Source organism: Aquarana catesbeiana, linkage group LG11 (genome assembly GCF_042186555.1).
Source record: "Aquarana catesbeiana isolate 2022-GZ linkage group LG11, ASM4218655v1, whole genome shotgun sequence".
NCBI classification, from domain to species: Eukaryota; Metazoa; Chordata; class Amphibia; order Anura; family Ranidae; genus Aquarana; species Aquarana catesbeiana.
The window spans coordinates 213,026,219-213,049,702 of record NC_133334.1 but is presented as its reverse complement, the minus strand read 5'-3'; the positions used below and the strand labels follow the sequence as shown (position 1 = coordinate 213,049,702).

Sequence of the window (23,484 nt, the reverse complement as noted above, 5' to 3'; positions counted from 1 at the left end):
GGTGTATTTTTACAGAATTTCTACTGAAAGTTCTCACTTAGTCATTGCTCATTATCACATGTTAAAAAAATTAATGTAATCATTTTTTTCTTCAAAATGTAGGGTGCCAAATTCCCGTGGGAAAGTGCTGTAACGGGATGTGAAGTTTGTCCTGAGAAAATCTATGGTGACCAAGAAATTCACATCAATGGGGATGTCATGATGGCGTTTAAGCAATACTACGAAATGACAAAGGTATTTGATTAGAAATCTCAATTTAGATATTCAGGAAACCTTCCTTAAAGTGGATGTAAACCCAAAAAAAGTTTTTAATTAAGGCTTGCACCTTGTACAGTATAGGAGTTCATGTCATCTGTGCCTAGTCTTGCCACGAAGAGCAATGAACAATCCTCTTATCTTTTTTCAGTAGGATAAAAACAGACACACAAAGAAATAGGAGTCAGTTCTTCCCCCTTGCTGTGAGTGACAGGTGATTTACATATCTCATACATGAGCGTGAGAGACATTCAGTGTACTTCAGATCCCCTCCTCCTTTATTCTCCAGCTCTCCCAGGATTGGCTGCTCCACACCTCAGCATGATTGGGCATGTTGAAGTCATGTGGTAACTTTTCTGGGTTTTGACTAAATAGATGTTAGTGATCATAGCAGAAGTTCAGTGTAAGAAATACACAGGAGAAAATGCATGTTGACAAGGGAAGTGTAGAGGTGGGTGGGGAGTCTACTGACATCACAACTCCATCCATGAGCTCCGGACAACAGACTCACCCACAAAATCTGCAGTTTTTCGGGTCTCATAACAGACAAAGGGGAGACATTTGACAGGTAAGGATGCATACAGGAGGCATGTATATCCTTACAGATAACCACTATGGCAGTAGTTTAGAAAGGATGAGAGTGGGTTTACATCCACTTTAAGGCTAAATGACATGTTGATAAAACACATTGCAAAATAGTGTCAACCAAGGCTGGACAAGCATCTCAATTGTATTTATTGCAAGAGGGATGCAGGAAGCATTATTACATATCAGAAAGATCAAAGATCCCCCTGTGTCTAATATAATCACTACATGTTCAAACCAAATAAATATTTTCCACTGATATGAGCAATTTTTTCTTGGCAGGTTATATATTACTACTTGTTTTCCCCAGCATTCCGGTAACCTGATCTAGCTGGAGTCTTTTATGCAAAATGATATTGGTTCCAATTTTGTAAATTTTACACTGCTCAGCCATTGCTAATGATGCTAATATGCTGTATTTTTTAGTCAGCATTACTGGGTTGTAGTTAAAGAGAACCTATACTGGGGAAGTGGTGTCCACAAAAGGCAGGTGAAAGGTAAAGGACTAGTTGTCGGTTTTACCTGTGGACTTCCTGCAGCTAATGTATCCCCTTTACTCACTTACCATGTATTGTTCTGCACAGTGTTTCTCTGCGGAGGGAGCAACCAACCGCAGGTTGCACAGACAGTGTTGACAGGGGAATCCCCCCCTGCCAAGCCATTGTGTTCTCCCGGAGGGGGGGGTCAGGGGAAGCCATCCCCGACAGGATAACACGGTGATTATTGCTAGCGGCTATAACAGCCGCTAGCGATAATCGCATGTAAAATCCCGCAGACTGGTTGTACCAAAGTTGATCATTCAGCCTGCCTATACATGGTTTAAATCTCGACCGGTTCCTGCTGTTTGAACCATCTATGTCCAGCTTTATTGGAAGAGCAGGGCTTTGTTTTCTCATCTCAGAGCTGTTTCTCTAATGACTGTTGATCTGATGATTAGCTGGAGAATATCGAAAAAGCAGCATGAAAAGTGGATAAAGCACAGATCTACAGGATAAATAAGCAGAAGCAGGTCCTTGGGTACAGCTTCTTCTCCAGTAGGCCCTAAGAAAACCACTGAGCTGCACAATACTGACATCCTCAGATCTCACTCCAAAGCTTATGAGACCGGCGGTCAGAGGCAGCTGTGCCTTAGATCTCACACTGCAGATATACAGCTATAAGGCTACAGAACAGGAATGCCTGAACACAATCACATGTGAGGAAGTGCAGTGTTATTTTATGGAGTAATCCAATTTTTTAAGGGTACTGCTTAGAGATAATTAACATTTTTGCATGTATAAAATAGAAAATCTCCACTTTTTGAGTTCAGGTCCACTGTAACAGCGCTTTTTTTGTCTATTTCAGGATTTAGACTTTTTTGTTTCAAGTGGAGGCTGGGATGTGGTGAGTTCAATTGCAGACTATTGGTGCAGTAGAGTGGTATGGAGTAAAGAGGAGCAAAACTATCATATAAAAGGTAGGCCCTTAAAAACAAGCATGCGTGTCTACATAAGTCAGTGGGTACTAACACTACAATAACTGTGAATGCATAAAGACAAAGTGACATTCTCTTCAATGAAAGTATTGTAAACTTGACTGAGCTTACAAATTAACAGATTGCTCTGTGATCCAACAGTCTGCACTGAGGGCAGTTTTCCTTCAGTCAACCACCTTCTAAGGTCTAAAGGGCTGTTTTAGTGAGCAATACTAATGCATTTTTTTGTCACAGATCTGAACAAAGATAGCTAATACTTACCAGGACCATTGTATTCTTTTAATTCAAACTCAAAGTCAACTTTGCTAAATCTCCAGTCATCATAATAAATATATGTACTATTTTGTAGGAGATAGTGACATGTTCACTGTTGTGAGGCAGGCTTGCATATGGAGGAAGAACATGTCATGACGTGCCAAATATAATTTGAGGAAACAAAATATCACAGTGGTAGTGAAAGAGAGATGGGCAGTGTTAATGAAAAACTGTAAAGCAAATCAGTTTAAATAATGTGCCGTCACCCACTTCATTTGCATCATATTTGAGTTCAGTTGATCTGAACTTCGAACATGCTTGTTATTTTAGTAAATATGCTGTATGATAATTTAAGACACATTATTAACTACACAAATAATACTGGTCCCAACTATGGATCACTGAGCTTGTACTGAGAGAAATATAAAGACTGTCCTACTGACCTCACCTTTTGAAAATATAGTTAGCTGACAGCTGGCTTCCAAACTTTCTGTACCATGGACTAAAACAAAATATTCAGATCAGGAATTCTTATTTCTCTCTGACTTTGTGCTGCATGTTTGTTACTGGTCTATGATCTAGATTATTAAAAACAAGAGGCAGCCAAGTAACTGACATTTTCAGAAGTGGGTCTCCAGTGGCAGTGTCCAATTTTCTCTCAGCACAGGTTTCCTTTAAATGAAAGAACAGATTTTACCAACAGCATCAAATTGAACAACCTCTCGACAAACTAGCTCAGAAATATTGTGATATCTCCACTATATATTGAACATTTCCTGTAGGTATATTCAGTGCTCCTCCTTTCTGTGTGCGGTACCAGGAAATGGGTAAGGGATGGTTGCATCTCATGTTTTAACATTCTACCAAATGGTTGTATGCAGAGAATGCTAGAGGACTTCGCTATAGTTCCAAATATCCATTGACAGCGAGGAAATGCGTGAATATTAAATTTGTTTTTCTGCTTACCATTTCCAGTATTTGGAGAACAATCAAATAAGAGACCCAATTACAAGTCATTAACCAATATGTTGCTCCATGAAGTGAGGTAGCAATAGTGGCTCATGCCATATGACATCCTATATGTATGTAAACATACTTCATTTGTGTAGTGTATAAAACAGTTTATGGTTAATAGTCATTTTGTATATTGTTTTGACATGTTAGTTTGATTTTGGAGAGGTTTTCCTTTTTCTTCTAGTATGTGAAAAGCCCCTGTGCAATCCTCCTTGCTGCTGATGAAAGGGGCTGTTCCTACCCCCATTAATCAGCCATTGCAAGTGCACCACTACATACACCTAATGTGACTCTCATTAATATCAGATGGGTTCCAAGGTCTTGGCATCACACTAGAAATGTGCGGTAGTAGTAACCGCAGAGTTGCCTAGTTGCATTGTTCTAGTAACAGAATAGTGGAAATAGAAGTGCTGCAACTCCCACCAGTTAGCAACAGGGAGTCATGCACATTGGTATCGCCTTCTGTAGGTGTAAGTGTAAGTGACTAGTCATCAGCTTTAAAGTGACATTTATTTCCTTCTTGGCACAGGTGTGATGCCCCCAGATGAATATCATGCAGGTGTTGATAACTCTGCCTATACAAACGCTATTGCTCAGATCAGGTACTTCTTTCTAAAGGCATTGCCTTAACATTCATTCAGTATTATTCCTTATTAAATAAACCTGTTATTGTTCTAGAAACTCTTTAATTAATTTCCTAATTTAGTAATTATTTTATAATTTAACTAGGGATGAGACAATGTGCCTTTGGTTTGGTTTCAAAGAGAGTTGGTTGAATCCTGAGTCCAAACATTTTGAACCATGATAATCCATTCTGGACATTTAAAAGGCTAGTAGTCAAGGGATGTGTAGTATTTCAGAGACAATAGCCACACATATTGTAGAGTGGCTGGACAGTATGTAAGCACCTTGGTCAGATCCAGATCATAATGTAAGCGGGAGAAACAAGGTTTCTGGATCTGGTTTCACTTAAGAGATTTGGGTGGATTGCCAATCCCATGGACCATGTTTGGTGTTTCCCTGACAGGTTCACTGAAATGTGTAGCTGGTCCAAGCTGTGTTGGGGAGTGTATTTGCATCTCAGCTCCAAGAGAGACACAGTGGGCTGAAAAACAAAAGGCTTCCGCAAATGCAATAGGAGCCTGTTTTATTGAAAAGAAAAAATCAGGACATGAACTAAGTAAAGTTTAGATGAGCAGACATTTGCTTTATCTCATTAATTTACTTTGTTGGATGCCTGTCTGTTTTGTATTTTGTAACTCTGAAATAAACAGCCTGTTTTAATTGCAGAAAATGCCTCTACTATGAGTCGCATTCCCCAACACCTAAAATTTTAAATCAGAATGCATTACTTCAGAGACAATAGCCACACAAATTGTACAGTGGCTGGGCAACATGGAAGCAGCTTATTTAGGCTTTGGGGTAAGAAGGACAGATGAGGCAGGTTGTATTTTGAAATAGAGAAGACAATAGCCATACATACAATATTTTACAATGGCTGGACAGTATATAAGCACCTTGGTTGGGCCACAATGTAAGATGGAGAGACAAGGCAGGTTTTATTCTAAAATAAAGAGACAGTAAACACAAATATTGTACTGTCACTGGAAACACTGGTTGTAGCCTCAATAAAAAAGAGTGTATTATTTTACAATAGCCACACATCTTGTACAGTCACTGGGCAGTATGTAAACACCTTGGTTAGGCAGAAATATAAGAGTGAGATTGGAGGTAGGTTTTTTCTTGAAATAAACATTACAGTGTAATATCTGAAAGAGATTATCCACAAATATTTTTGAGCACTGAAATCCGATGCAAACTTGGAGACAAAAAGCAGGATTTACTCCGCAGCCAACATTAGTTATTTGACAGCTGCTATCCAGCTGTGGAAACCTTTTGTGGCACTTTTACTGTGCTGGAACACCAGAATAAGCTACAGACTTTGAGGCACAATACAGGATTTCCTCTGCAGAAAAGAACACATAAATGGCAGCTGCAGTCCAGCTGCAGAAACATAGTGTGCACCTTTACAGTGGAATGTGTAAACTTTGCAATTGAATAGAATGCAAACTTTGAAGCACATTGCACAATTTACCCAGAAGTAAACAACAAAAATTTTGATGGGCTGAAGCCCATCTGCAGAGATTTGTGGCACATTTACAGTACCTGAGCACTACAAGAGACCAAGAGAGGTGTCAGGATTTGGTAAAGTGGTAAACATTAGCTGGAAGAGATGTCAGGCTACATGGCAAGAGCTAGTATTGGTAGCAGGCCAGTTGAAGTGAAAGGAGTTGGTAGTGGTGGCAGGCCAAAAGAGATAGAAGGAGTTGGTAATGGTTGCAAGCCAAGAGATGTGGTATTGGCTGATAATGGTGGCAGGGACTGGTAATGGTGGTGGTCCAGAAGATGTGGCAAATGCTGGTAATGCTGCAAGGTACCAAATGACAATGAAAAATTCAGTTGGTAACATCAGTAACAGCGGGGGTTATGTACTCACATGCATGAGTTAGGCATAGACAAGCTGTTCAGATAAATTCAACATGTGGGGGGAGAGAGTATACATTTTTACCCTGCAGTAAGTGGAAGCACAGAACCGTCACCCCTGTTGTCCAACTAGAGTTAGAGTGGACTGGCCAGCCTTATAAGCCCCCCACTTGGTCGGTGTCTGACGTCACCGACCGAATGCGAACATATATCAGCCACTGCACATGTGCCGATGAAGGACCAAGATGCCGTGCGGCAATGCTGTCACATGACACAAATGCGTCACATGACGCAAGATGGAAACACTGGCAGAAGGCGGTGCAAAGCCAGCCAAAAGGGGGCAGAGCCAAATGGAAAGGCAAGGAAAAGGCTTGTCCAGGTGATCACATAGGCAAAGTGTACAGTGGCTTGGAGCGGGCGTCTGTCCCAGAAGGACAGAAGCCCTGGGCATCTGAAGTTGCTGCTGGCACATTCAAAAAGGTAGTCCTAGATAGAATATTTTAGGGTTGATTTACTAAAGGCAAATAGACTGTGCACTTTGAAAAGTGCAGTTGCACTCTGCAAGTGCAGTTGCTTGAGAGTTTAGTAAATGAGGTAAAGTTTCACATTGCAAAGAATACCCAATTACGATCAAGGAAAAGAAAAAAAGAAAAACAGCACTTTTCTTGCACATGATTGAATGATGGAAGTCAGCAGAGCTTCTTCTCATTTACTAAGCTCTGGAGCAACTGCACTTTGCAAAGTGCAAAGTCTATTTGTCTTAAGTAAATCAACCCCTTTGTGTCTGTGCACTGTGAACACTGGGGAGGGGGTACGCAATAATACGTAGCACAATGCAATGCAATTCACAGTAATGTGGCACAATACAGCACTGTATAGCACCTCAAAGCAACAACTATCTCTCTCTTCAAACATAATATCGGCTCTCTCTAGCCATCTGACCAAAGTTCAGAGGAGAAAAAGTGTATTATTGGTAATTCTTCTGCTATGGCAGGGAATGGCCACATTAGTTTGCAATTTCCTACAAACTAGGAACTAATTGGGTTTGCCTTCAACCTGTGCTCGGCCCAAATCTCATCCCTATATTTAGCTTTAAAAGAAACCTGTTATGATAAATTTTGATGAGTTGGCAACGTTCACTTGTTTTTGAAGGTATATGTTCCAAGCATGGTATCCTGTTTTCACTATTTATATGATCACTAATCTGAAAGAAGCATGTGCAAATCAGACCCCAGACAACTGATGTTTCTGGTCAGTGACTCCCTGAAAGAAGCAAAGCTAAGGATGATTGACCCAGAGCATGCTCCTTCAAAGACAGTTGCAGCTTTCCTGTTTCAATCTGACAGGTTTCCCCCAAGCTATTCATAGACATGATATGACAGTCTCCTCACATCACTGGTGGCTAAATGGATTCAAGGATAAGCATATAACAGGCAGCTTAGAAAACCAGCCATAGTTGTTATTGTTTTCCCATGTGATAAGTATATGCCAGCACTTTTTTGTCCCTCCCAACTGACTAACTGTATATAGAACATGCGTGCGCACGGGGTGTGCCGGATGTGCCTGCACACCCTAATCACCTTCTGCCAGCCAGCACTCTTTTCTGGTGAAACTGCCTGCTCCACCAATGAACACTCACTGGCAGTGACAGAGCTACGAGTGGGACTATTTTGGTAATTATATTACTATTTTATACTATATAGATTGACCTATGAGAAGGACTACAGCATCGGAGTAAGCGGGCAGCCGGATGCATTTTCCGATGCTGCCTCTATAGTTTCGGCAACAGATCCCTTACTGTAGGTGGCGGAGTGATACAGCTGCACTCAGCCTGCCATCCTGTGCCTCTTCTGCTTACACTGGAGCCGAGGTCAGCAGCAACTAGCGGGGAGCATGGCAAAATCTAGGAGGGTGAATTTCACATGTGCCCCCCCCCCCGGCAACCTCCCTCCGGCAGGGTTTGCCAACCATCCATATCTGGATAAGCTAGAGCTGCTGTGTCAAAGCATCTGACACAGTGCCAAGCAATCAAAATCCCCCTTCCTCCCTTCCACAAACAGAAGAGGAGAAAGGGCTCGATCCGGTTCCCCTTCTCCCACCCCCATCCCCAGTGTCTACCCCACCCACAATGCAATCAGTGTGCAGCCTTTACCTGAGAAAAGGGATGTGGGGGGGGGCAGGGCTGGACTGGGACAAAAATTTGGCCCTGGACTTCATCATGACCGGCCCACTTTAATTGTAAATGTCCCCAACAGCGCCCCCTTACATCAGAGAGTCCCCATCAGGAGTCCCCTTCACATCAGAGTCCCCATCAGAAGTCCCCTTCACATCAGAATCCCCACCAGCAGTCCCCTTCACATCAGAGTCCCCATCAGAAGTCCCCTTTACATCAGAGAGTCCTCCCTCTCCTCCCCCTCCCACATGTACTCACCGTTTTGAAGGCAGCTTCTCGCTCCTCTCTCCAGTCATGTGATAACAAGTGATAAGGGGAGAGAGGAAGGAAAGTCTGCCGGCTGTCCATCTCCCCCTGCAGGCTGGAGGGAGCGTAATGCCAAATGCTCTCTCCAGCAAGTGACGGAAGCAGCACCTCCTGACAGGAGTGAAATCGCGATCACTCACTGTCAGAGAGGAGCGGCTCCAGGACTGCACCTGACTGGCCCACTGAGCCATTCGGCCCACCGGGAAACTCCCTGTAGTCCCAATGGCCAGTCCATGCCTGGGGGGGGGGGATTTAAGGTGCGGCAGCTGGAAGATCCGTGGTGGCTGCAAGATACCAGCCTCTGGTAAGTAAGCAGTCCCCCATCTCCCTCCCTCATCTGTCCCCTTCCTTCCCTCTTTCAGGAGCTGCCCAGTTGATTTCTTGTCCAGCTAACACTTATGCCCTGTACACACGGTCGGACATTGATCGGACATTCCGACAACAAAATCCATGGATTTTTTCTGACGGATGTTGGCTCAAACTTGTCTTGCATACACACGGTTACACAATGTTGTCGGAAAATCCGATCGTTCTAAACGCGGTGATGTAAAACACGTACGTTGGGACTATAAACGGGGCAGTAGCCAATAGCTTTCGTCTCTTAATTTATTCTGAGCATGCGTGGCACTTTGTGCGTCGGATTTGTGTACACACGATCGGAATTTCCGACAACGGATTTTGTTGTCGTAAAATTTTATAGCAAGCTCTCAAACTTTGTGTGTCGGAAATTCCGATGGAAAATGTGTGATGGAGCCTACACACGGTCGGAATTTCCGACAACAAGGTCCTATCACACATTTTCCGTCGGAAAATCCGACCGTGTGTACAGGGCATTAGGGACAACTTGGCTTCTGGTTTAAGGGGGGACTCTGCCAGGTCTTCTGGTGTAAGCGGGGACTCCACCAGGGCTTCTGGTGTAAGGGGGGGGACTCTGCCAGGGCTTATGATGTAACAAATCCTGCTGATTTTGTTCAACCTTTTTTTGCCCATACACAATTGCATTCATGCAACTCTGTAAACAAATTATATTTATATAAATAGATCTTTCTTTTGGTGGAATTTGATCACCTCTGGGTTTTTTTATATTTTATAAAAAAAAAAAAAAAGATATAAAATATTTTATAAAATATGAAAAAAGACCAAAATGTTTGAAAAAAACCCCATAAATTTCTTCATATAATTAGACCAAACTGTATTTTGCTACATGTCTTTGGTAAAAGAAACATGAGGTTCTGTTTGAGGTGCACACCCTAATGCAATATGTTGCCCACACCTACAATCTAGAACCATTGCTACTGTCAATAGAGTGGTGTAATGAGACTGAAGGTGGTTAGGTTATGCCTGAACATTATTAACAAACGTACAGATTAAAAAATCCTATTTCCTCATCATTTAGTAATGCAAAAGATACTAACTTAGGTAGACTCTTAATACCTAAAAAATTATATACCTTAAAAGCCAAAACTAATACATCTGATGTAAAATAATTCCACAAGAGGGCACTAACATATGCTAATAAATTATAAATGGATACATAATACATGTCATTTTTAACCAAGCCACATGCAAAATAAAAATTGCAGTTCCTTCAGCCACAGGATTGTGTAGCCCCAGTTCTGTATGTTTAGATGTTATGCCCTGTACACACGACCAGTTTTGCTGTTGGAATAAACTCCAAAGTCTGACCGTCCAGAACGCAGTGATGTACAGCACGTACGACGGGACTAGAAAAGAAAGCTCAATACCCAGTGCGCCACCCTTTGGGCTCCTTCTGCTAATCTCGTGTTAGTAGAAGTTTGGTTAGAGACGGTTCGCGCTTTTCAGACTCCAGCTTTTTCAGATTGTTTTACTGCTTTTCAGTTTGTGCTTGTGGGTTTGTATCTGGTTTTCACTGTGTGTAGTCAGTTCGTATCTGTTTTTTCCGTGCGTTCTTGTCTGCTCGTTGCTGATTTTCAGCTCACTCTTCACAGGCCTTGCTGTTCTTCAGTGCGTTCTGTTAAGTTCGTTCTGACCAGCCGACTGTTTTGAAACCATGGTGCGGGTATGTACTCGTCGTAGAGTTTGTGCTGTGTGTGGGCTTGGTGTTGGGGTTCATATTTTGACCAAAGTCCAGTCCATGAACAGGGTGGGGAGGAGTTCATGGACCAAGAATTGGTTACTCCAGCGTTGACTTCCTCTTTATTTTGTTACCCAGAATAAATGGATATTTTATTTTCAGTAAATACTTTCCTATGTGTTTTTCTTCAAAAAGGACAGTTTGTTTGTGAGTAGGCAAGTACATTTCAAAAATACAATGTCAAATTAACAAGGGACACCAACCTCCTTGAGGTTAATAAAAAATAATAATGTTATTGTGGTAACCTGACACACAAAAAAAAAACAAATTATATGGAGATCACTAGAAAATAATTTTTAAACAATCGTAAAAGAAATCTTGATGAAATAAAAAATTATAAAAGATAAGTATAAAAAATAATGGTAAACATTATTATGGAGATCGGGCTTTTAAAAAAATAGAATATTATTCATGAGATGAGGATAAATAATGAAGAAATAAGTTTGTGAGAACTCTGCGTGAATATGAGCAGCAAAACAACTTAATTCTTCTAGCATTATAAAGAAGAAAAGAATGCGCTGCATTAAAAGATCACAGAATTAGCAGCGTCAGGAATGTGCTAGCTCCAATACGAACGCTAGTTTTACCACACCGAGTGCTTCTGTCTCATACTTGCTCCAGAGCATACGTCGTTTTTGGTCCGTCGGAACAGCATACAGACGAGCGGTTTGCACGATAGGAATTAATTCCTAACAAACTGTGCTCATACTGATGTTGTTTGTGATATAACCAACTCAAATGTGACCTAAAAGTGTGCTGCAATAACTGGTTTGTGTTTCCACAAATAAAAATGACAGCTGCTCTCCTTTCTATAACAAGTAAAAATATACAATCCATCCAAAAGTATACATATCCAAATAATGTTCAAACAAACATATTTGTGTACAGTGATAACTATTAAAGTGCTCAAAACTGTTTTTCCCTTTTAAATGGTGATCTCTTGTACTACAATAAGGTGTTATTAGTACATATAAAAAATTGAAAGTCCCTAAATAATCCACAATTATTTCCTGTGTTGAAACACTCTGTGTTGATCCCTTCACCTGTCACCAATAACATCCGGTTCCAAAACAGTGTCACCACACCACGTGTCCAAGGCTCACAGAACTCTCACTTTAACCATGTATCGATTAGGCCTTATAGCGATATATTGTATTCCTTTTCTTTATATTAGCATCTCTATCTTATCCTATTCACTGGTGTCCCTCCCCAGATTACTCCTCCCTAATATGCAGTATGATTATATGGCTCCTTATGGTGATATTCCAGGTTACATATGACCATTCTGCATAACTCACAATAGGGAGGGGGGAAACAAAGATGCACATGCTCCCATAGTGTAGTATTAAACCATCAGCTTTCTTATTTATTTAAAAGAGAGGAGATGCACTCACATTCAATATGTTAAAAACACACTTCAAACATAAAAAACCTTGATATCCCCACATCTTCCCATGTTACTTCCGGTTTGCCTCAGCATCTCCTCTCTCCCTACACGTTACGTCACACCACACGTGACTTCATAAGCCCCCTGATCAGGAGAGCAGTGCTTTCTTGAAGACAGTTGTGTGCCAAATCTTTATCCAACCTTGCCCTGAAAAGTCCTCATGTGTGCATGTCAGTTGGGCAGGACTGGTGCAGAGAGTCAGTCAGGGAGACTGGGAAGAGAAATAGTCAGGTGTGGCTGGTGGCAGCATTTTTCTGCAGCAGTTGAACTGGGCTCAGTGTCTACAGTGAAGCAGATGGTCACACAGATGATCCACAAAGGGATGGGAGGTCCCAAGCCTATAATGGGCTGCTGCTGAATTATCAACGTAACTTTTAGTTCAACTAGGAGTAACCAGCAGGTGCTGTACATAGTGAACTAAGTTTGTGCAGGAGGAAGGAAGAAGAGGATCCTTCTTTGTAAATTAGGAGAAAGTTGTCCCTTGTCCTGTGTTATGGACATTTTTCAAGTTGGGCATCCCATAATTCCCAACCCCATCCAAGTTATCATCCCCTAATAAAACAACAAAAAAACAAGCCAAGGACTGTTTTTTGTGTTGAGTGAAATAAGGAAATGCTATGTGACTGGCTGTGCAGCAGTGGGGAACCCTAACTTCAGCATCTCCTGTGGGGGTAGTGCTACACTTATATAGGAAAAAAACAAAAAATATAGGTAAGTCACAGCCATTTCTCTGAGCAACATGCCAACTTCTGCCAAGGAATTCATGGGAGGCACAGGATTCGGTGTGCACAGGGAAAGATGGGCTCTGCAGCTAATCCTTTCTTATACAGATAAAACTGGCTCCATGGTAGTTGTGTGCACCATATAGGACACAGCAGCAGTAATTGGCGCTCCCAGTAGCCCAGGGGGCATGGCTGTGGCAGTCATTGGATTTTGTGGGAGGCTGCGTGTTACACTGACATGAAGCATGCCTGCTGCAATTTCATTCATTCACAGTTAGGAGGGGAGTGGGAGAAAATTAAAGAGCTGCACAGTTTTTCACCAAACACCAGATGCAGAAGTAGATGGGACAGAAACAGATGAGGCTGGAGTTCGGCTCAGATTCCAACAATAATATGCAAACTGTGAAAAAGGGAATATTTCGTATATACCATGTGGGTACACTGGTATCTCATAATTTAAATGGGGTCATTAAGTCCTAATTAGGCCTCATGCAATTTGAGGTAAAAAATGCTGCTTTAACAGGCGTTTGAGCTTTTTTTTTTTCTGCCACTAACCTCTATGTTAGCCTATTGCCCCGTACACACGGTCGAATTTTCCGATGGAAAATGTGTGATAGGACCTTGTTGTCGGAAATTCCAACCGTGTGTGGGCTCCATCACACATTTTCCATTGGATTTTCCTACACACAAAGTTTGAGAGCAGGCTATAAAATTTTCCGACAACAAAATCCGCTGTCGGAAATTCCGATCGTGTGTACACAAATCCGACGGACAAAGTGCCACGCATGCTCAGAATAAATAAAGAGATGAAAGCTATTGGCCTCTGCCCCGTTTATAGTCCCGACATGTTTTACGTCACCGCGTTCAGAATGATCGGTTTTTACGACAACTTTGTGTGATCGTGTGTATGCAAGACAAGTTTGAGCCAACATCCGTCGGAAAAAATCCTAGGATTTTGTTGTCGGAATGTCCGAACAAAGTCCGACCGTGTGTACGGGGTATACGTGTCCATGCACACTATAGGCATTTACAGAAGTTTAGAGGCAGAAAAAACCCCCCATCAAAGTCCCGTTCAGGAGAAGAGTTCTTGATCATAAAAAATGCCTGAGGCGCCTTTAGCGCTTGAGCGTTTTTTCATTTCAATGGTCAGAATAAGTTAATATTCTGGCCAATGAAAAAAATAAATGCCCAAGTGCTTTCTGTGTTTAGATGCGTTTGCAAAAACATGGCCTAGGTGTATTTTTAAAGGCTACATTTCTCTTGCCAGGAGGAAAGCGGTTTAAAATCCCCAGTGTAGGAATACATTGGATTTAATTCCGCGCTTAGGATAAAGAGGTATGCAGCCTCCCCTAAATCGCACCCCCCAAAGGAGGGTGAGATAGAAGTATATAAAAGAAGGTAAGGGGTAAGTGGCGCTCCCTGGGAAGGATTTCCCTATATAAATGTACAAACAAAATTAACACCTAAGTGTGTCGTGCTGAAAGCCATCTAAATGCTAGAATAACAGTAATAGGTGTGAAACAAAACTACAAAAATATGCGTATATATATCACAATACCATATACAGGTAGATAATACATCAATTCGTGGTGGTGTAGCAATGTGAGCAATGCCACTACCGTGATATAGTCAAAATTATATATCCAGTATCCTATTAACAAAAAGGGGGGAAATAAGACCACCCAAATATTCCCCAGCTAACACCAAACATATGCCTTGATTAACCGGTTCAATACCGGGCATTTTCACCCCCTTCCTTCCCAGACCAATTTTTAGTTTTCAGCGCTGTCGCATTTTAAACAACAATTGCGCGGTCGTGCGACGTTGTACCTAAACAAAATTGACGTCCTTTTTTCCCCCACAAATAGAGCTTTCTTTTGGTGGTATTTGATCACCTCTGCGGTTTTTATTTTTTGCGCTATAAACAAAAGAAGAGCAACAATTTTGAAAAAAATACAATATTTTTTACTTTTTGCTATAATAAATATCCCAATTTAAAAAAAAACAAAACAAATTTTTTCCTCAGTTTCGGCCGATACATATTCTTCTACATATTTTTGGTAAAAAAAATCGCAACAAGCGTATATTGATTGGTTTGCGCAAAAGTTATAGCGTCTATAAAATATGGGATAGATTTATGGCATTTTTTTAAAACAATTATTTATTTATTTTTTTTACTAGTAATAGCGGCAATCGCTATTTTTTTTTTCGTGACTGCGACATTATGGCGGACACATCGGACACTTTTGACACATTTTTGGGACCATTCACATTTATACAGCGATCAATGCTATAAAATTGCATTGATTACTGTGTAAATGTGACAGGCAGTGAAGGGGTTAACCACTAGGGGGCGGGGAGGGGTTAAATGTGTTTCCTAGGGAATGCTTCTAACTGTAGGGGGAGGGGACGCACAAGGGGAGGAGACCGATCAGTGTTCCTCCGTTCAGGGAACACAGATCGCTCTCCTCTGAGCTGGCAGGACGTGGATCTCTGTGTTTACACACAGAGATCCACGGTCCGGCCCGGTTAACGGGCAATCGCGGGTGCCCGGCGGACACCGCGGCCGCCGGGCACACGCACCGCGCCCCCCCTAGGCTGCCGGGAACCCAAGGCCGTCATATGACGTCCACCCAGGATGGGAGATCCCATCTGTGGACGTCATTTGTCTATGGCCGGGTAGGGAAGCGGTTAACAAATATAATAAATCCGCGTGATAAGCGTCCACTTCAATAAAAAATATATATTGAAAAACTGCACATCGGATAATATATATATATATATATATATATAAGTGGAAAACGTAAAAAATGAAATAAAAATAAAAGTGAAGCTCCAAATTGGCAAAATGTTCATAAAAAATGTGTGACTCTTGTGCTTCATCAAAATCTGGTGACTTCTGTGATCCCCCTCAAGGGTCCCCACTCACCAGCTCCTGGTACCCCTGCAGGGGTAATGGGCATATACCAGCAAGGGTGGATGGCTTCCTGGATCCGGTCAGAGCGTCTGCATGGGTCCTCTATTCAGCCCAGCATCCAGCATCACATCCAAGAGATGGTGCACCGGCTTCTTGTGGTCACATCCTCATAGGAAAGGACGGGGCTCCCATAGTGTAGTAGTTTAAAAGGCTTTATTTAAAAACTAATATAAAAGCAAATAATTCCCACCAAAGGGACAGCCAAAAAACACACACTACAGCATATGGTAGATAGCGGTGTTTAGGGAACAGTGAGTGCGATCGGCTGCTCGGTGTGCGCCTCAGCTGCGCTCCAAGCTCTCTGTCACTACCGGGTATGATGTAAGTGCGTGGCTCCGCCTTACGCGTTTCGTCATAGACGTTGTCAAAGGCATACCCATCGTACTACGTATTGGGATTATATTAGGCGAGCGAGCGTGCAGGATCATCCCCTTACTCCTCCCACGGGCGGCACACATGGGTGTCCGGAGTAGACGGGCCCTCCCTCAATTGTTAATGAATAATATCATCAAATGGAGAAGAAAAGGGGAATTAAGAAACGCCCTCCTGGGAGTGACCCAGGGCTCTCTAATGTGTAGCAAATCAGTGCATCCCCGCTCACCTTAAATCCAAAGCAGACATTTAGACGGCATGAGTGTAAGCCAATTGCCAGAGTGTGTATAGAAACATGTGAATAATAGCGGGATGTATAATAGAAGGGTAATGTATAGAAGGGTAATGTATAGGGCATGTGTTGAAACCCATCCAACAGATACCAGATGTTAGCAAATGTGACATATAGAGTGCATTACTATTACCTACATTCATCCCTGTGGTCGAATGTGGAATTGCGCAGACCTAGGTGAATAGTGTCAGAGACACCATCAACCTATATGCCGCAGCCTCACAGATGGAAAAGGGGCCATTGTACTAGGCATTAGGTCTCAAGCCATCCAATGGATAAACACAAGGAGATAAGTGACTATTTATAAAGACACTAATATGATACATATTATATACACATATATGTGGATTATACAATATAAATATACAAAAAAGCAGACCTATACCAAAACAATGGAAGAAGCATGAAAAAGATTTTTCAAAAAGATTTCCCAAAAAATCTTCTTAACCGGTTCAATACAGGGCAATTTCACCCCCTTCCTTCCCAGGCCAATTTTTAGTTTTCAGCGCTGTCGCACTTTAAACGTCAGTTGCGCGGTCGTGCGACGTTGTACCCAAAAAAAATTGACGTCCTTTTTTCCCCACAAATAGAGCTTTCTTTTGGTGGTATTTGATCACCTCTGCGGTTTTTATTTTTTGCGCTATAAACAAAAGAAGAGCGACAATTTTGAAAAAAACACAATATTTTTTACTTTTTGCTATAATAAATATCCCATTTTTTTTTTTTAAAAAACACATTTTTTCCTCAGTTTCGGCCGATACGTATTCTTCTACATATTTTTGGTAAAAAAAAATCGCAATAAGCGTATATTGATTGGTTTGCGCAAAAGTTATAGCGTCTACAAAATACTTTTTGATTTATGGCATTTTTTAAAAAAAAAAAAAATTATTTTTTTAGCGGCGATCGCAATTTTTTTTCGTGACTGCGACATTATGGCGGACACATCGGACACTTTTGACACATTTTTGGGACCATTCACATTTATACAGCGATCAATGCTATAAAATTGCATTGATTACTGTGTAAATGTGACAGGCAGTGAAGGGGTTAACCACTAGGGGGCGGGGAGGGGTTAATATGTTTCCTAGGGAAGGATTCTAACTGAAGGGGGAGGGGACGCTCAAGGGGAGGAGACCGATCAGTGTTCCTCCGTTCTGGGAACACAGATCGCTCTTCTCAGAGCTGACAGGCTGTGGATCTGTGTGTTTACACACACAGATCCACGGTCCGGCCCGGTTAACGGGCAATCGCGGGTGCCCGGCGCCCCCTAGACGGCCGGGAATCCCAGGACGTCATATGACGTCCACCCAGGATGGGAGATCCCATCCCAGGACGTCATATGACTATAGGCGGGTAGTGAAGTGGTTAAAAAAGGGTTAGGTGTAACCTCCCTTGAGAAAAAAACTAAAGAAACTTAAAAAACTCAAAAAAAGGAAAAAAAAGGGGGAAAAGTACTAACAATAAAATAACCAAATAGGGAGGGGCAAACCAACTATCATGTGCATGCTGCCAAGTAAGGCCCACCCAGCATGCTCCTATAGGCAGCCATACATAACTATTCTACAACATGATATAAGCATGTATATACACACATAATCCCTATATATATATATATGTACGTGCAGGCGGCTAATAAGGGGCTAATGTGCTCCAGCAACAATTGCAATAAACACTATTGTAAAAGCACATTACTAACCCCTCATGCAATGTGCCTATATGTAGGCTAATAAAAAGGGGGGGAGGGGGAGAGAAATCCTATAAGTGTAGACCTACATACAGTGTCCCTCCACCCTATTGGCACAAGGTGAGAGTATATATCCATCCCCCCACTATATGAGATATACGCCTGAAGGATCATAAAAAAGAAGGGGCATATGACAGGGGTACTGAAGTCCTATTACATGCATTGGTACCGAAGCTAGGCGTCCCCTAGATCAGGTCCTACATACCCTCAAAAAGATGGCAAATAGGGGTGAACTAAAAAACATGGGGCAAAACCAATAGACATACTAGGTCATAAGAAATTGTATATAATCAATACCTGTCAAACTAACCTAGGCCTTAAGGGTTGGCTATAAAACAGTTGAGATCTATATCTAGGTTTAAGCCCCTGGGGGCAAGGGACTTCAATCGATATATCCACTTGGTCTCGTTCCTGGAGATAAGTGTATGTTTATTGCTCCCTCTCCAGTGATCCTTAACATGATCAATGCCATAGAAAATAAGCCCAGTGGGGTTCCTCTGATGTACTTCGGCAAAATGCCTAGATAGATTATGCTTAGGGAACCCTTTCTTAATGTTGTTAATATGTTCCCGTATTCTCACAGAGGGCGAGTGGTTCTTCCCACATATTGGAAGTGACATGGGCATTCAATAATGTAGGTGACATGAGTGCTCTGGCATGTTATTAGTTGTTTTATGTGGTATTGTTTCTGGTCAACTGTAGACTTGAATACTTATTTTTTTCTCGGTTGCAGTTTGCTGACCCTGCAGGGTAGGCATCTACGACATTTTTAAAATCCTTTCATATCTAAAAAGATTTTTGCTTTTTCCTGTGAATGTGATACCATATCTGTTCACATTCTGATCTTCAAGGAATTTTTCAAAGGTGTCAGGTGTACCATCCCATAAGATGATTAAATCATCAATATACCGCCTATACATCTTAATTTGAGGGATATTTCTACCATAGACATGCTCCTCCTCCCACATGTTCATAAACAAATTCGCTACACTGGGGGCATAACGAGCCCCCATAGCTACACCTTTGGTTTGCACAAAGTATTTCTTGTTATACCTGACATAGTTACATTCCATGGCTAATTTAAGACCCTCAAGGATGTAGTTAATCTGCTGTTGTGTCATCCCTGTGTTTTCATGTAAGGCTTTTTCTACTCCAGCTAATCCATCTTTTTGTACAATGCTGGTGTACAACGAGTTAACATCTATTGTTGCCAGCAGCCAGTTCTCGGCACCTTTTAGTTCTTGAAGTTCTTGGATAAGCTGTAGGCTATCGCGTAGATATGATTTACCCCGCTGTACCAGTGGTTTCAAATATTTATCCGGATATTCTCCTAATCGAGAAAAAGTGGAATTGTACTCAGCTTCTTTTGGGTTCAGTATCCCCATGCTTTTCCCTTTCTCAATATACCTCTTCAGTTTCTTCTCATATTTCTTTTTGGGATTTTCTTTCAGCTTTTTATAGGTGTTCTCAACTTGTAATAAATTATCCATCTCTTCCTGGTAGTCCTTTTTGTTCAAAATAACTAATCCTCCCCCCTTGTCCGCCGGGCATATCACTACATCATGTCGTTTCCCTATTTCCTTAATAATTTTCCATATGTTTTTGCCTTTTTTGTCTTTCCTTCTTGGATTTCTCAGATCTTCTTCAACCATTTTCTTAAACACATTCAGGCATTGGTTACCTGGTGTTTTAGGGTTGAAGGTAGAGTTATTTCTAAGACTGGTTTGAACGTATTCTGGGTCATCTTGGATCTTATTATCTGTATTTAAGGCAAAATGTTTCTTTAAATTAAGTTTCCTCACAAACTTTTGGAGGTCGATATAGGCCTCAAATTTATTTAGCGTCTTGTCTGGGGCAAATTTCAATCCAAGGTCCATCACCTTAAGTTCTTCATCTGTAAAAGTCGAGTTGCTTAGGTTATAAATCCCTTACCCTAGTACACTCTCCTTCTTTTTCTTCCTGCCTCCTCTCCTTCCTCTTGTCTGCTTCTTCTCTCTGGGTTTCTTTGTGCTAATCCCCTGTCTCTTCCTTGATTGTGATCCCAGCCATTGTTGGGATTCATCCTTTCTCCAAATCCCTGGTTGCCAGTTGGGGTTTGATCTTCCATCTTCCTTCTCTGTCCTCCTCTCTGAGGTCCACCTCTGTTTCCATATTGTCCTCTCCATCCTGGAATCCTGTAGGGAACACGAGCCTTCCATCTTCCTGGGGGCATTAAGCCTTAGATTGATGTCTTTCTATTTCTCTAGTTTACCTTAATCACTTTGGACTATTTTCATAAAAATGCAGTAGATTTTGCACAAATCCACTTAATACTTTGTAGCTTTGATAAAGGATCTTTATTGCTCAGACCTTCCTGCAGTGACATGCTAATGAAGAATAGAAGCAACACAGGATTACTGGAGGTTTGAGCTTTTCTGCATCTTAGTGACTGTTAGATCTCCGTTGGCCTTAAAACTGGCAAGTGTTTCCAAAGATGGGGTTTTCCAGCAAAAAGTTATGGTAGAGGATACAAATATATATATATTTTATTGTATACAATAACCAATTTAAATGTTTTTTGTTTTCTTTGACAGTTTGAACTTTTCCATAGACCTTGCTACTGATTTACAATATCAGGTCCCAGAAACGTGGAAGGATGTGGCAAGTAAACTCAAACTGCCTTTTGATAGTGAAATCAACTACCATCCTGAATATGAAAATTATTTTGTAGGTAATTGATACTGTATCAGATACACTGTGCCAAAGCATGTGCAGTCATGTGAATGTGGTTTGTGTAACTGCATAAAGCTTGCAGGGAAGAAAGAGGATGATGACTTTTTTACAGATAAAAACTATTGTTATTCATCTCCTTAAGCCTAGTACACACGATCAGAAAATTGTATGAAAAATACCGCTTTTGAAGCAATCGTATGATAAGCTGACAGTTCACCTGAAATTATCCGAAGGGACAAACACAAACATTTTTTTTCATATGATACAAGATCGTACGATTTTTGTTTAATAAGTCCAGCATTCGTCCAAAAAAAATCAGGCTGAGCAAGACCACACATGCTCAGAAACTAAAGAATATATTACAATCAATACAACACATGACATCACTTCTGAAGTTGTATTCTGTCCTACAAGAATTTTCCTGAGTTTAGTAACCTCTTCATTTTCAATATTAGAATGGCATGCAAAAAAAAACGGACAATTATTTGTCCGATATTCTCATCATGTGTACAAGGCTGAAATCTGCATTTTTTCAGTTTACATTAATAATGAAACATTTGTTGCTTACTCTTCCTTATATACAGTACAAGATTGTATTTTACAAACAAATTAGTTCTTCCCTCCTCTAGTGGCTGCCACTGTGCAAGCCAGCGCAAAAACATTTTTGAACAACAGCTGCTGTGAGAAAATCAATTAGTTAGATTTGATAAAATAAGCAGTTACTTTACCAAACTTTTTGTATTTCTGAAACTGAGACTTCTGATGTGCAGAGAGAACAACCATGGAGTTGTCCAACTGAATCCGGATTGACCCAGCACTTGAAGATACAGCTAAAAATCCCTCAAAGCTCCAATATGTTTAGCAGGAAAAAGATTTCTCATGGAATGGAGAATAAATTACTTCTCTAACTCCAGAGATGGATTCCTGAGCAGGGGCGGACTGACAACAACCAGGGCCACCGGACCAATTTAAGCAAGAGCCCCCTGTCAGGCCCTGCCCATGAACCGCCCCTGGCCCTACCATGACCCTCCCCTAGCCCCGCTCCTTCATTTTGCACAAAGTACCACTTCTGCCTTTTTTTAAAAAAACACTGTTTAACAGAGTCTAATTAGAAAGTGTCCCCTCCAGGCCCCATTAGAGATTACAACAGAGTCTAATGGGACCTGGAGGGGGGGTCTCTCTAACAGAGGACCATTCAGTGTCCATTGTGGAATCTGTTAGAGTCCCCTTCAGGTCCAATTATAGACTGAAAAGGAGTATAATAAGACCTGGAGGGGGGCCTCTGTCTAACAGAGTGTACAGTGAACACCTTTATTCACTCTGGTCCTCACGGGACCCCCTCCTTGTATTATGACTCTCACCCCTGCCCTAACCTCTCACAAATAAAGAAATAAAATTGGCACTCTGTAGCGCTCCTCTTACCTTAACTATGGGTACTGTAGCTGTGGCTGGTTCCCACGTCCTCTGTGGGTGGCTGGCTCCTGCATCCTCTGTGGCTGGCTCTTGTGGGTGGCTGGCACCTGTTGGTGGCTGGCCGGCACCCTGCTGTGGCTGGCTCCCTGGTGTGGGTGGGTCACCGTGGGTGGCTGGCTGGCATCCTGCTGTGGATGGTCACCATGGCCGGTTGGCTCCTGTGGGTGGCTGGCTGACACCCTGTTGTGGCTGGCTGTTTTCCTGGTGTGGGCGGGTCACTGTGGGTGGCTGGCACTGCTGTTGGTGGGTCATCATGGGCATTGGCACCCTGGCCCTGCTGTGGGTGGGTTACCGTGGGTAGCTGGCTTCTGTCTATGGCTGCCTGGCTCCCTGCTGTGGGCCAGTGGGTGGGTGGCTGGCTGGCATGGTGCACCCTGCTGTGGGTAGCTGGCCTGGCTCCCTGCTGTGGGTGACTGGCATGGTGCACCCTGCTGTGGCTGACAGGGGGGCTGACAGAGAGGGGTTGACTGACAGAGAAGGGGGCAGACAGAGAGGGATGGGCAGACAGAGAGGGGGGCTGACAGAGAGGGGGGCAGACAGAGATGGGTGGGCTGACAGAGGGATGGGCGGACAGAGAGGGGGGGCTGACAGAGAGGGGTGGGCTGACAGAGAGGGGGGCTGACAAAGAGGGGTGGACTGACACGGGGAGGCTGACAAACGGGGGTGGACTGACAGAGGGGGAGGGGGGCTGACAGAGGGGGAGGGTGGCTGACAGAGGGGGGGCAGACAGAGAGGGGTGGGCTGACAGAGGGGGGCTGACAGGGGGGGGCTGATGGAGGGGGGCTGACAGAGAGGGGTGGGCTGACAGAGGGGGGCTGACAGAGAGCGGTGGGCTGACAGAGAGGGGGCTGACAGAGAGGGGGGGACAGAGAGTGGTGGTCTGACAGAGAGGTGGACTGAGAGAGTAGGGCTGACAGAGGGGGGCTAACAGAGAGGGGTGGGCTGATAGAGAGGGGGGCTGACAGAGGGGGGAGCTGACAGAGAGGGGGGCTGATAAAGAGGGGTGGACTGACAGAGGGGGAGGGGGGCTGACAAAGAGGGGTGGACTGACAGAGGGGGGCTGATAGAGGGGGCTGACAGAGG

At 42.6% G+C, this 23,484-nt stretch overlaps 1 protein-coding gene across 3 annotated transcripts in view; it reads left to right on the top strand.

Moving 5' to 3' along the window:
* Positions 1-23,484, top strand: part of PGGHG (protein-glucosylgalactosylhydroxylysine glucosidase) — a 72,377-nt gene that overhangs the window by 37,419 nt on the left and 11,474 nt on the right. For all 3 annotated transcript variants that reach the window (XM_073605274.1, XM_073605273.1, XM_073605275.1), the window contains 4 exons: positions 103-234; positions 2,185-2,296; positions 4,113-4,185; positions 20,790-20,926. In XM_073605274.1, the coding sequence (XP_073461375.1) occupies positions 103-234; positions 2,185-2,296; positions 4,113-4,185; positions 20,790-20,926 (454 nt within the window). The remainder of the gene's footprint in view (positions 1-102; positions 235-2,184; positions 2,297-4,112; positions 4,186-20,789; positions 20,927-23,484) is intronic.